General features: G+C 53.1%; 4 protein-coding genes across 4 annotated transcripts; all 4 read right to left on the bottom strand.

Moving 5' to 3' along the window:
* Nucleotides 1-713: 713 nt before the first annotated feature.
* On the bottom strand, nucleotides 714-2,349 carry BO80DRAFT_450952 (C1 family peptidase; the record flags this gene model as incomplete). The annotated part of the gene is made up of 4 exons (XM_025721848.1): nucleotides 714-1,148; nucleotides 1,198-2,052; nucleotides 2,100-2,188; nucleotides 2,232-2,349. The coding sequence occupies 4 exons, from the start codon at nucleotides 2,347-2,349 to the stop codon at nucleotides 714-716; spliced, it is 1,497 nt and encodes a 498-aa protein (XP_025580533.1).
* A 1,486-nt stretch (nucleotides 2,350-3,835) lies between these two features.
* On the bottom strand, nucleotides 3,836-4,574 carry BO80DRAFT_420498 (uncharacterized protein). Its single transcript, XM_025718380.1, has 5 exons — nucleotides 4,469-4,574; nucleotides 4,324-4,380; nucleotides 4,262-4,277; nucleotides 4,069-4,200; nucleotides 3,836-4,004 (listed from the first exon to the last, which is right to left on the bottom strand). The coding sequence occupies exons 1-5, from the start codon at nucleotides 4,478-4,480 to the stop codon at nucleotides 3,970-3,972; spliced, it is 252 nt and encodes an 83-aa protein (XP_025580532.1). The 5' UTR covers nucleotides 4,481-4,574; the 3' UTR covers nucleotides 3,836-3,969.
* Nucleotides 4,575-4,757: 183 nt separating this feature from the next.
* On the bottom strand, nucleotides 4,758-7,382 carry BO80DRAFT_498346 (S53 family peptidase). The gene is made up of 8 exons (XM_025724129.1): nucleotides 7,159-7,382; nucleotides 6,850-7,113; nucleotides 6,259-6,790; nucleotides 6,017-6,213; nucleotides 5,832-5,969; nucleotides 5,411-5,763; nucleotides 5,164-5,338; nucleotides 4,758-5,093 (listed from the first exon to the last, which is right to left on the bottom strand). The coding sequence occupies exons 1-8, from the start codon at nucleotides 7,365-7,367 to the stop codon at nucleotides 5,021-5,023; spliced, it is 1,941 nt and encodes a 646-aa protein (XP_025580531.1). The 5' UTR covers nucleotides 7,368-7,382; the 3' UTR covers nucleotides 4,758-5,020.
* A 976-nt stretch (nucleotides 7,383-8,358) lies between these two features.
* Nucleotides 8,359-11,558, bottom strand: BO80DRAFT_498345 (heme-dependent catalase). Its single transcript, XM_025724128.1, has 4 exons — nucleotides 10,787-11,558; nucleotides 10,517-10,742; nucleotides 10,057-10,472; nucleotides 8,359-10,005 (listed from the first exon to the last, which is right to left on the bottom strand). The coding sequence occupies exons 1-4, from the start codon at nucleotides 11,078-11,080 to the stop codon at nucleotides 8,740-8,742; spliced, it is 2,202 nt and encodes a 733-aa protein (XP_025580530.1). The 5' UTR covers nucleotides 11,081-11,558; the 3' UTR covers nucleotides 8,359-8,739.
* Nucleotides 11,559-12,123: the final 565 nt, after the last annotated feature.

Raw genomic sequence — 12,123 nt, 5'->3', positions numbered from 1 at the left:
ATTACTTTTGTCTGGTAGGTAAGCCTTAGTCAAACCTCCATTCTGACTACGAGTCAAGCCGCGTGGGGGACCCACCGAGGAATCAGGTGCAGCTGTTTTCACCGCCACGTCCTCAATGCGGCTTTGTATGGATGAGATCGAAAGCTTCAAGTACTGGATGGGATCTAAGTGACAGAAATCTTCACCATTTAAATGGAAAACAAAAAAATAAGGGGAAAAAAACATACAACAGAAGGGATTCGCTGGTGGTCACCCACCCAACTACTAACCTCCCGGCGTGTGGCTTAAGTACGGCTGAGCGGACGGGAAGCCCTGTTCTCCACACCCTGTGGTCGTATGTATTATCCTTCTTATTACTTCAGCTGATAAAAGATATTCGGTAGGGTCGAATTGTCCTACGATTGATGCTTGATGGTAGCTCCAGGAGATCTTGGAGTCATACTAGGGGTGTTAACTATGGGTGTCGGGTGTTAAAATTTATTCAGTGCTCTTCATTGGAGAATTGACTATTTTCTGAGCGAGAAGTGAAAAGCGTCCTGTTTGCGATCATCAATCACCATGAAGGATGCATGATATATACATCAGGTTGGGAAATGTACCATCATAATCGTAAACCTTCATTCTGCCCAGTGTGTATATCTTCTGCTATATGAACATGCCTTACTGCGACCATCAAACCTCATCCCATAGATACGCTCTAGACTACCTATTCACTAAGCCAACACACCCATCGGATCCCATCGCGGCAAGACCTTCGGGCTCTGATCCAAGATAGCCCGAATCTCACTCGAGACAAAGTCCGAGTCCACCACGGCCTGGAAAGTGTATTCGTCCATCCACCGGTCGGTCATCACAAACCAGCCCTTGTCTCCAGCGGCCTCACCCCAGGAATTCTCCACGCGCCAGCGCACCGGCTGGTCGTTTTCAATGTGGACGCCCGTGATGACCATAGCATGTGTCATTGATGACTCTCCGCTGGCCAGTCTCTCGGCCTTGTTCATCCCAAGCGAGATGTTGAACCCGAGGGTAAGGTCTATGACGTCCAGATCCATGGTTCCTTCGTTACTATCGGAAAATTTACCCACGTCGCATCCGAAGAAGACGGGGTGGCCGGCTTTGAGCATGGCGATGACGGCTTTTTTGAGGATCTTGACACGATTAGTAGAATGTCTAGGATCTGGAGTTGCGCCAACATACCTTCATCTCCACATTGACGTACGTGAGTGGCCGTCCTTCCAGCACATTGCCCAGTCGATCAACCGTCAACAGCCGGTTATATTCATTCCGGGGATCGTTGACCAAACTGAACAGCCTGGAAGGAGTAACACTAGCTTTACGAGCAGCAGCTGAAGCTGTTGCCTGGCGAGCAAACTCACGCGGGGTGAGTTTAATCTCCTTGGACTTTCCATCGGCATCATAGAACTGCCACACGAACTCTTGGTCAGGGCTTGGAGGCGGGCCCAGGAGCAGCGTGACCAGTCCATGAACTTCACGGAGGAATCGCTCCTTGGTCTCCGCCAACCCGGCACCACCATCACGCACCAAGCGTCGAAGCACCAGGGCTTGCTCGCGCAGCTTCGCCGTCAACAACCAGTTCATCTTGGAGCTGTTCTGCGCGTGATAGGCATCCGGATACACATCATGCGGGACGAGACCGTACTTTTCGACCAGGTTAACGACCATATCCCATTGTCCGCCGTCACTGACAGGGTCCTGGAAGAGTTTCTGCACCAGCCGACCGGAGAGGTCCTCGTCCGCGGTGGAGATGACCTGCTCGAAGAACCAATTTGATTTCTCTAGCTTGTCCCAGTAGAAGAGGTAAGCCTGGCTGAGCTCAAAGTCCTTCAGGTTGTACGTCTTGATGATGGGCACGCGGAAGATGTTGGTCGAGGCGAAGAGCCAGCAGCGACCAGAGGAGCGTTGATTTGTGATCGGAGATCCTTCGATCGGGACCTTGAGGTTGAAGATGTGACGATCAGATTGGAGAGCGGAGCGGTTGGCGAGGACATTGGTGTAGGGCTGCGTGGCGAGGCTGGAGATGGCGAGTCGGTTCTTCGTATGTTAGGACGAGACGGAGAATTATGGATGAGGGTACTTACCTTGGCATCACCCAATAACGTCTCGTTCCAGTCTTCGATGCGCTGAAGGGAGAGGGAGGGTGCGCGTTCACGCTCCTCATATTGTGGTGCTGCGATGATTAGCCTCGCTCATCCACCATGGGGATTCCATACGAGACTGTTTCAACTCCATGTACACCTGCGGAGGATAAGCATCTCCATCGTCAACCACCTTCCTAGGCGAAGACTTCTCATTCCGGATGGGCTCTGGCTTGGAGTAGTTGGCTCCCATAGTAACTGATAGCGATGTGAAGAAGAAGAAGTCAGGATGAGTGCTTCGCATGGGGACAGAAGATAAGTGATAAGCACGACAAAGTCAAGGACCCGGGGAGCCAAAGCGGGGATAGGATAGCTTCAGGGCATGCGATTGGCCGTCACTTATCAGGTGGTTGGCTGCTGACGGGTTGGCGGCGGCTAAGCAAGGAGTGATCCCATGCTCGGCTTGGATCTCGACATCGCAGCCTAATCAGATGATGCCAGAGACCATTTACCATGTACCTTTTTGATCTCGTGGACTCACCAGGACAGCGTCATCAATATTTATTCACGATATCTATTTCTAGCAATTAAATAAGAACCAATGCGGTTCTTCAGTACTACATCGGGCATCAGGGCAAGATTGCCTTGCCAAGTCGCATCAATAGTACAGTTGATCATACCCAGCTCCGGTAGAGGAATGAGAACCCTATTCCCCCTGGAGTTTATATGGAAGGACAAGCTTGCGGGAAAAGCTATCCGCCGTCGAAAGGTGTTGCATATCTACTAGTCAGCCATGACCGATCGCTAGAACTGTACATTTTGATACATTCTTCAATAGGAATCACACCAAATGCCCATTTCCAGGTGTCGATTCACTACAGACAGGGGTCACCTGACCTCTGGTGTTCTGTGCAAAAGCGTCTTGTTCCCAGCAACACCTCGAAAGAGAAAGATGCAACATTTTAAGATTCTTCGCATTAAGCTCTAGCAAAGTGTGGATATCACCATGTAACCACCTCGTGAGTCATCTTCATGACTGCGCGTGATTATCCACTTGTTTGCTTCCATCTCGAGGATTCAACTGACTGCCTCACATCTAGACCTACGTCCATCTCCAGCCATGTCTTCACCATTCGGTCTGTTTGGGTTGCTACCACTAGAGCTTCGTCTGCTCATCTGGGAGAATCTCCTTCACGATGGATCCCTACGATTCTCCAAGCTAGCAAAGCGATCAACCGTGAAATTACCGACCGTCTTTATGATACCATGGATATTCACCTCACTCCACAATTCCAGGATCCATGGATCGAGACCTGCTGCCAACGACTGCATGCGGAGTGGATCAATCAGAAACGAGAATACAACAGATCCAGACAGCTTTTAAACCCCGTATCATTAGGTCAAGCTTATCATCCATATTTATCCACCGGAGCCCTTGGATCCCGGCCCGTTTCACATAATGTGGAACAAGATCAATGACATCGTCAAGATATTGCACCTCGTGTGATCCACAGGGTTATAGCGGCCCTGAAGATGAGTGGGAAGATTGGCAAGGGTCCGAAATTTGGTATGGAATCCCGGGGACTCATCCAGTCTAGTGCCATGGTGTACAAGCCGGATCTGAAATATCACGATCTAGTCCTTTATCTGGAAGAATCGGTCCGAGAGGAGTATCTTGCTCAGTCGAGTGCCGAGTATGCCTAGGTTGATTCGATTTTCCACTATCAATACTATACTTCCTTTTGACACGTTACATTTCTTCATACCATCAGATGCCTACTGTGTTCCACTCCCACCAACCACCAGGATACAAATAACCTAAATACAATATACCAATAATCCAACCCACCCAAACACCCTCCAAAAAAATCCCCTACTTCATCATACTATTCATCTTCTTCCACACACCTGATACCATTAGCCAAGCCCCCATCCCTCCAACCAACCCAACCAATCTGCAAGATAGACTCACTTTCAAACGAAACAAACCCACTCTTCTCCTCATCATAAAAATTAAACATCGCCTCGAGCTGCGCATCGCTGAGCTGACTCCCGCTCGCGCTGCCTTTCACGGCGCTTTTGAATTCGGGGAGGGCGAGTTTGCCTATACCTTTGATTACTTCTTCATTCCTTACTTGACTTGGGATGTGGGTGGGGGGGGGTACCCTCGCCGGATTTGTCCTGCATCTGTTAGTTATATATAGAAGAGGAATGATGGGGGGAGTACAGCTTGTTGAAACAAGGCTTTCAATTCATCGTAGAAACCTTGGGTTCCTTTGGAGTCCTATACCTTTGTTAGGATTATCTTATCAAGTCGAAAGTGGGATATGTGGTTGTAGATAGTAGTAGGGATGGGATGGGGGTGAACTAACCGCGGCAGACATTCTGAATAATATCTACTAGATATTCTTTGATTCCTGGAGTGGAAAATAATAATAATAATAAAGGTATTCTATTCAATTAATCAATGAAGGTATCTGCCAGGTAGTGATGATGTCGATTTTTTTTCCCCATCTCCACTTTTTTTTCAATACCCGTTACTGGTCGTGAGTGGTGGTTGGTGACCCACCTGTTCTGCACGGGTACTACGGTATTGAGTGTGCTGTTGGTACACCATACACAGTACTACAACTACATACACACAGAGTACGGATACTGTTCACTAGATACTCCGTAGTATCTATCCATTTACCACTTCCGATCATAGACCTTACTACCTAAATCAGGCAATTGCTCTAAATCAACCCTAGCAGTCATCACAGATAAGCCACGCCTATCTATCCCCGACGGACCCCGACGGACTCCGCATGCACCACCTGCAGACAGGAATGTCGAAGAGCGGGGGTATCTAACCCATGTCTCATATTTCTCATCACTAAGCTATCTCGCGTCACACCCCTCCCTGTCCCTCCCCCATAATCCTATCAAGGCAAATTCAAAAACACATCCAACAATTTCGGAAAATTGGGGGTTCCGAGTCCGGAGACGGGATCCCATCTATACCATCATTAGCATCATCCAATACCAAGGGGATAAATAAGGAAAGGGATAAGGCAGGGAGGAATACCCAGGCGCCGTATAAAATCCCTCCGTGCCACATCCCGGATTCGACCCATTCGTGATATCATTCAAGGCCCCCGGGTGGCGATACAGGACGGGATTTAAGAAGCCCAAGGGACCTTTACCGACTGCGATGCGTCGCTCGATGATACGGTTGATGATGGAGGAGAAGATGGGGGTACCTAGCCCCTGTTAACAAGAACATATCCACAGGAAAGGGAGGGAATAAGGAGGGGGGGGGGGGGGGCACTCACTCGCACTCGTCCCACCCTCCAAGATAAACTCTCCCGCATTAAACTCCGCAATATTATCCCCATTGGCAGCAACATCCGGATACCCCCGACCGAGACGGTTATAGATCCCCCCGTTTTGGCCGAAACTGGCGTTCCCTTCGTAGTACGGGTACGGGGGATTGTGCTTGGTGAAGTACTCGGCCACGGCGGAGGCTTGGTAGTCTGGGATGGGGTAGATGTTGCTGAATCCGCCGCCGGAGGAGAAGGCGATGGAGTAGGGGTGGCCGATGGGGTCGACGACGGCGCTTTCGCCGTCCGCGATGGTGTGGTTGGGGTAGAGCTTGGTGGCGCCGACGTTGGTCACGTAGGGGCATCTAATAATACCATTAGATCAGTTGCTGAGGATAATTGTGGGTGATAGGGGGAGGAGGGGGAGGCTTACGAATTGGGGAACGCAGGGGAGAAGATGGTGCCGTTGCCGAGACATCCGTTGTCACTGTCATCGCCTGGAGGACCGGCTACACCGTCGTCGCCGGAGGCGAAGAGGATGGAAGTGCCTTGGAGGCCGAGTTTCAGGAATCTAGCTCGTTAGCGAGTCCACAGACATGAGAAGCTTGGGGGGCATACTCGTTGCACTGGCGTTGTTGGTAGTAAGCAGGCAGGTCGTATTCTTGACCACCGTAGGACACGGAGACCACGTTGGTGGGCTTGTAAACACCACACATTAGCTGTCCTTTGTAGCCGTCGGTGTAGTTGTCAGGATAGACAGGGTCGAGAGTCGGACTGTCGCCGCATTCGCCGTAGGCACAGTACGTGCAGTAGGACTGTCGGTTAGCTTGTTATGCTGAAGGGATGATGGGATGGCTTACTCCATCGACAGCATCAAGGAACGTGTTGAAGAAGCCGTCCGTCTCGATTTCGCCACTGGCGTAGTTGAGATCGTCCGTCTGGTAGAGCGTGATGGTCTGGGGATAGACAATCGGATAGGCGAGTTGAAAGTCCAAGTCGGATTCCGCGCCCGCGTCACTGGTGTTGACTGGGGCTTCGGCGCCATCGATAAACGCGGGCTTGGGGTGGGTGCCTTGGGGAATGTAGGGCGTGAAGTTGCGGAAGAAGAGGTTCAGATCTTCCTGAGCGTAGTAGTCCCCCTCTTCGAAGATGCCCAGCGAGTTGTTGGCGCTGACGTTGGCGCTGGCGTGGGGAATCTTGTACAGAGCGGCAACACAGGCGGGCGTGATGACCTCGTCGCAGGTCGCGAGGGAGCTAGCATTGACACTCGTCTTACCGAGGGGTCTGGACTTGCTGGTGTGCTTCGCAGACGGGCCCTTGGAGGTCAAGGGCAGCAGCACGCCGGGCTTGACGAAGTCGATATGTTGTTGGACATGTTGGGGGACGCGGTACCTGTTGGTCAGCCTTGTGCCTCACTATCTATGCATAGCGCCCAGTGGGGAGGGACGTACTCTTCCGCAGCAATAGCCTTGGTGCCAGAAATCTTATCGGTGTAGTGATAGTACTTGGTGTGAAGCAGACTTTCCGCCTCCTTGGCCGACGCGCCGAAGACAATCCAGCCCTGGTTCTTGGTCTGCGCCAGACGAGACTCGGCCACACCGGCTCCAACCAGCCAGTTGCGCACCGCGGCGACGGTCTCGTTGGACGGCGCAAAGGTATTGGCGACCTCGTCGGCCGTCCAGAACTTGCCGTAGTTTGGGGACACCGAGTCGGACCTGATTTCGTGAGTCGAGATAGAGACCGTGGAAAACATCACATACACATTCATCAAATACTCATACGCATTCTCCAGATTACTCTGCGTCAATCCGATCCGGACCAACACATGCTCAGTGCCAGTAACCCGACGAGTCTTTTGCCACCTGGCTGGGGTAGTCGTCCGTCTCTCATGCACGACATGATCCGACGTAGGCAGGGCCAGAGAGGAGGCTGCGAGGGCCAGACTGCAGAGGGTAGAAAAGAGCCTCATCGTGACGAATGTCTACTCTGTTCACACTCCCAGTTGGAGCACCAGTGCCTGCCTTTATATATCTACTCAACTCCGACGCTCCTCCGTATACTCCGGTCGGAACCCGTCTGCAGATCTAGGGCATGGCTAGCAGACCCTTATCGGAGATGATGGCTGTTAGGTAACTGCATTTTCCTGGGGCCAATCAGATCGGAGCAATTTATTGGCCGGACGATCATGTCTTGTTCCTCCGAGGAAGGAATCGCGTCATGCGAGCGGACTGACAATGTCAGTGGTCACTGGTCACAGTTGGTTCGTTCCGAGTCGTGAGGGGCTGCGGGTATCGCCATCCTGCTTACTCCGTCTTCTAGCGTCGTCTAGTGGGATTAGCGTGATTAGTGGCGTTGACCGCTACTCGCCGGGAGGCTTAGTCGAGACTCGGTAGCTTAGCCTCGCAGCCTTGCGATAGCAGATGCTTGCTGTCAATTGGAGGAACACTGGAGAGATCACTGTCGGGGGGATGATTGTGAAGAGGAGACCAAGTAGGGTTCTAACTGGTACTATCACGTAGATCAATGAACTACCAAGAGAAAACCATACCATCGGGATTATCTCCAACCGTTCGTCAAAACTAGGCAAGTGACGGAGAGCACTAGACCCTCCCGAACAGCACGACAGGAACCAAGCAGCGACTAACATCGCCTGGATCCATGTGGAGACATCGTATAAAATGGTAGCAACTAACAATGGGTCGGTGCTTGGGAGCAGCTAGCCTCGGCATCCCAACTTGCCCTGCAGCGAATAAGTGTTCCGATCTGGAAGTGCACCCATTGCAGCAGTGCAGCACAGCCCTAGCAACCATAATCACTCGATTCTAGCCTGGTGGACCCATTCCGGTTGAGCTTGTTCATGATTCCGGCTGGAGCTATGCTGTTTTGACGATGACCTGAGTGGCAGGCTCCAGATCCATAGTATTCGAGAGAGTCTACGAAACAAGGAAGATCCACAGAGTGAATGACCGTCCATCAAGTTCATTCTAAATGAGCCAATTCTCTCTCATATGCAAGCACACTCACCCCGCTAAACATCATCATTCGACAAGGAGTGCTCCCCTGCAGCCGAGTATTCAGTCATTCAGCCCGACTCTGCTCCTGTGGACCACCTATTTTTCTTGGGAGTGCTAACGCCAAAACCACAGCCAGCTTCTGTGGGGTAGACAGTGGACGTTGCATCAGGGGTATAGCTATCCTGAGCGGAATAATTCAAGAAGATATCTGAACAGCCCAAGAAAATCCACAGCTTAATCAAATCAATGATCAACCAAACGATCTATTCAAAAAAAAAGAAAGACATATGTCACGTATCTATGCACACAATCATCATGGTATCTACCCTACTCATCCAACACAAACCGATCCAAAAAGCGGAACGTATACAACCCCTCAATCACATCCTTGGCGATCTGAGCACTCGTCTCATTCGAACCGGTATACACACCCGGGCGCGTCAACGAGATGCCCGCGTTCGTCAACGCCTGACGACCACTACCGACCGCCGCAATGGGTTTACCGTAGCGGAAGGAATCGATCAGGATCTGGAAGGGTCGGCCGGGGGGATACAACGCAGACAGGGAGGAGGAGGAGGAGGTGGTGTTCTGGTGGGACCAGCTGGGGGTGGCAAAGATGTTCTGCACGCCGTCGGCGATGATCAGCGCGTCAAAGGCGATGGCGTCGGAGATGGAGTACGTGGCGTTGACGCCGTCGGCATACGCTTCGGTGATGATGTTCAGGTCGATGCCGGCGGCGGCGAATTGCGCGGCCAGGGCTTGGCCTTGCTGGATGGAGGCCGGGTGGGCGTTGGAGGCGAGGAAGCCGACCTGGAGGCCCTCGACGCTGAGGAGGGGCGTGCCGAAGGTCCCGACGTTGGAGGTCTTGTTGGTGGTGTAGTAGGTCGGGTCGGGGGTGGGTGCGTCGAGACCGAGACCGCGGGCGACGCGGACGGCGAGGTTGTTGTTGATTTTGTTGAGTTGGGTGACGACGTTTTGGCGGACGTGGGGACTAGACACCTTGGAGTTTTCGAAGACGATGGCGTTGACGACGAATTGTTGCTCGGCGGGGACGAGCGAGTTCCAGAACATGGCGGGCTGGGACCAGTGGTCGTCAAAGGTCGGGCTGACCTCGCGGACGAGGTGGCCGGTGGCGGTGCGGAAGGGCGCCGTGAAGAAGCCGTGGCCGTGGGTTTGGTTGGCCTGCTGGGGGTAACCCTGGCTCATGGAGTTGGGGGTGTAGGCCCAGTTGTTGGTGGGGATTTGTTGCTGGCCGAAGCCGTCGCGGTTGTTGTTGTGGACGGGCTTGCGGGGCCGGTTGACGGGCATCTGCTCGAAGTTGGGACCGCCATGACGGTTGATTTGGGTGTCCAGGTAGGAGAACAGACGGCCTTGCAGGAGGGGGTCATCGGTGAAATCGATGCCGGGGACGACGTGGCCGGGTTGGAAGCCGGCTTGCTCGACTTCGGCAAAATAGTTGGTCGGGTTGGCGTTCAGCTCCATGACGCCGAGAGGGGTGTAGGGGACGATCTCCTCGGGGACTAGCTTGGTGGGATCCAAGAGATCGAATCCGAAGCGGAGCATGTCGGCCTCGTCCATGATTTGAGCCCCGAGCTAAGCCATTAGCATGTATACCTTTGAAAAGATTGGGGGGGGGAAATGTACTTCATATTTGGGGTAGCGGCCATTGGCAATCGAGTTGTACAGATCCTGACGGTGAAAGTCGCTGTTCTTGCCGGCAGCAGCCTGAGCTTCGTCCCACACCAGACTGGCCACACCCTGGAGAGACTTCCAGCGGTAGCGGACCACCTTAGAGGTACCGTTGGCCGTGACGAAGCGGAAACTGTGGACACCGTAGCCGTTCATGTGGCGGAACGACCGAGGGATACCGTTACCCGACATCAACCACAGGGCGCTGTGGAGGGCCGTGCTCTGCTGGCTGAAGAAATCCCACGCGGACGTGTGGGCAGTGGCGGCCTGGGGGATCTCATTGTTGGGCATGGGCTTGATGGCATGCACCAGATCGGGGAACTGGATGGCATCTTGGATGAAGAAGGGGGCCATGTTGATACCGACGATGTCTGCAGAATTAGCATTCTCCTATGATAGGTGGCATTGGACATACCGTAGTTGCCCTCATCGGTATAGAAGCGACAGGCGTGTCCGTGGACATCGCGTGCCGTATCCACACTCCCCCGGAAGCCAACGACGGTAGAAAAGCGACAGAACATAGGCGTCTCCTTGTCACTCGCACTCAGGAAATCCGCCGCAGTAACATTAGACCAGTCGCCGTAGGACTTGAAAGTACCGTATGCGCCAGCGCCACGGGCGTGAACCACACGCTCGGGAATCTACATCGTCAGGGAATGTCCGAACCATTGTAGACTGTACGTACCCGCTCATGGTCAAACCGGAGGAGCTTCTGACGGAAGATAAAGTCCTCCAGCAGGGTCGGGCCCCGGGCCCCCGCCTTGAGACTGGTCTGATCCGAGATCGGGGTGCCAAAATCGGTGGTCATGTAGGTATCAGTATCATTGACATACAAGGTATTGTCAATGGCCTGCTCCACGACATGAAAGGTATCGGTCGGGTTGTCGGCCTCTTGGGTGAAGCTCATTTCCCCGGACAGATACGGGCATTGAGCCTGGGCGAGGCCAGCCACGGCCGGCAAGAGCCAGAATTGACGCATGACGATGAATCCGAGACTGAGATCTGATTGTTGTCTGCAGTGTCAGGGGTCTGTCTGGTGTTTATGTAGCCATGTCGATATCTCCACCGATCGAGTGCCTTAGTTAAGCTGGGAATCCAGAACCCATCCAACGCAAACCTGCACAGAATTTGGTAATCTGGACGCTCCGGTTGGGACATGAGGGTCCACATGGGTCATGCAATTTCGCGACATGCTGATCTTGCAGCTGCCGATAGACAGTTCCGTTCACGGTGAGAGGCAGAGAGCACGGCCAAGGTACCCAGTTCCTGCATGAGATGATGGCCAGCACGGGGACTCACACCCAACACATGGCAGTCTGATAGGCTGCGATGCTCTCGTCATGCCATGTTGGGTTAAGCATGGGTGCATCCAAGCATGCCAAGGCATTGGCCAAGACGCGACTGGGCTGATTAGCACACTGGTTACTTCAGCAGGTTCTGGACGCGGATGCTTGGTAAGACTGCTTGGGAGGCCGACGATCGTGGGTCCCACCGGGGTCGAACTAATCGTACTTGTAACTGGCCAAGACTGGTGGCCCGCTGCTTGGTAATCCCCGGAATCTGGATCGTTCCGTTGCTGCTGCTGCTGCTGCCACTTCAGTTACTGCTTCTACTTACAGTATGGCTGTTGGCGACGATTTTGGACGTTTTGACGATGACGTCGACAGCCATTTAATAACTTCTCTGGCCAGCCAATGCTCAGTCATGGAGTTGGTAATCCCTCATGTCTGGACCGTCGAGATGGCGCCTGAATAATCCGACCAGTCATGTGACTTGACTCGCCCCAACCCTCATCGACCGTTGTATCTCCTATCTACTCCCATACGCTGCTACCTCATACTAGAATCTAGAGGCATCCAGTGCCGTAAGGTAGATCCACGGTCCAATCCGCCACCGTCGATTACAGAGCGAGGTACGGAGAGACACGGTTGACCCCGCACTTGCCACCTTAGTCACGAACCACGATGCTGCGCGGTCGAGGTGCGTGCCTCGCATTTCAGTGACTCAGCAGCACGAGCTGCA

The sequence above is a fragment of the Aspergillus ibericus genome (genome assembly GCF_003184845.1).
Source record: "Aspergillus ibericus CBS 121593 unplaced genomic scaffold BO80scaffold_1, whole genome shotgun sequence".
Classification (NCBI taxonomy): domain Eukaryota; kingdom Fungi; phylum Ascomycota; class Eurotiomycetes; order Eurotiales; family Aspergillaceae; genus Aspergillus; species Aspergillus ibericus.
Note: the sequence above shows the minus strand (reverse complement) of the source record. Positions and strands in the feature narration are given on the sequence as shown.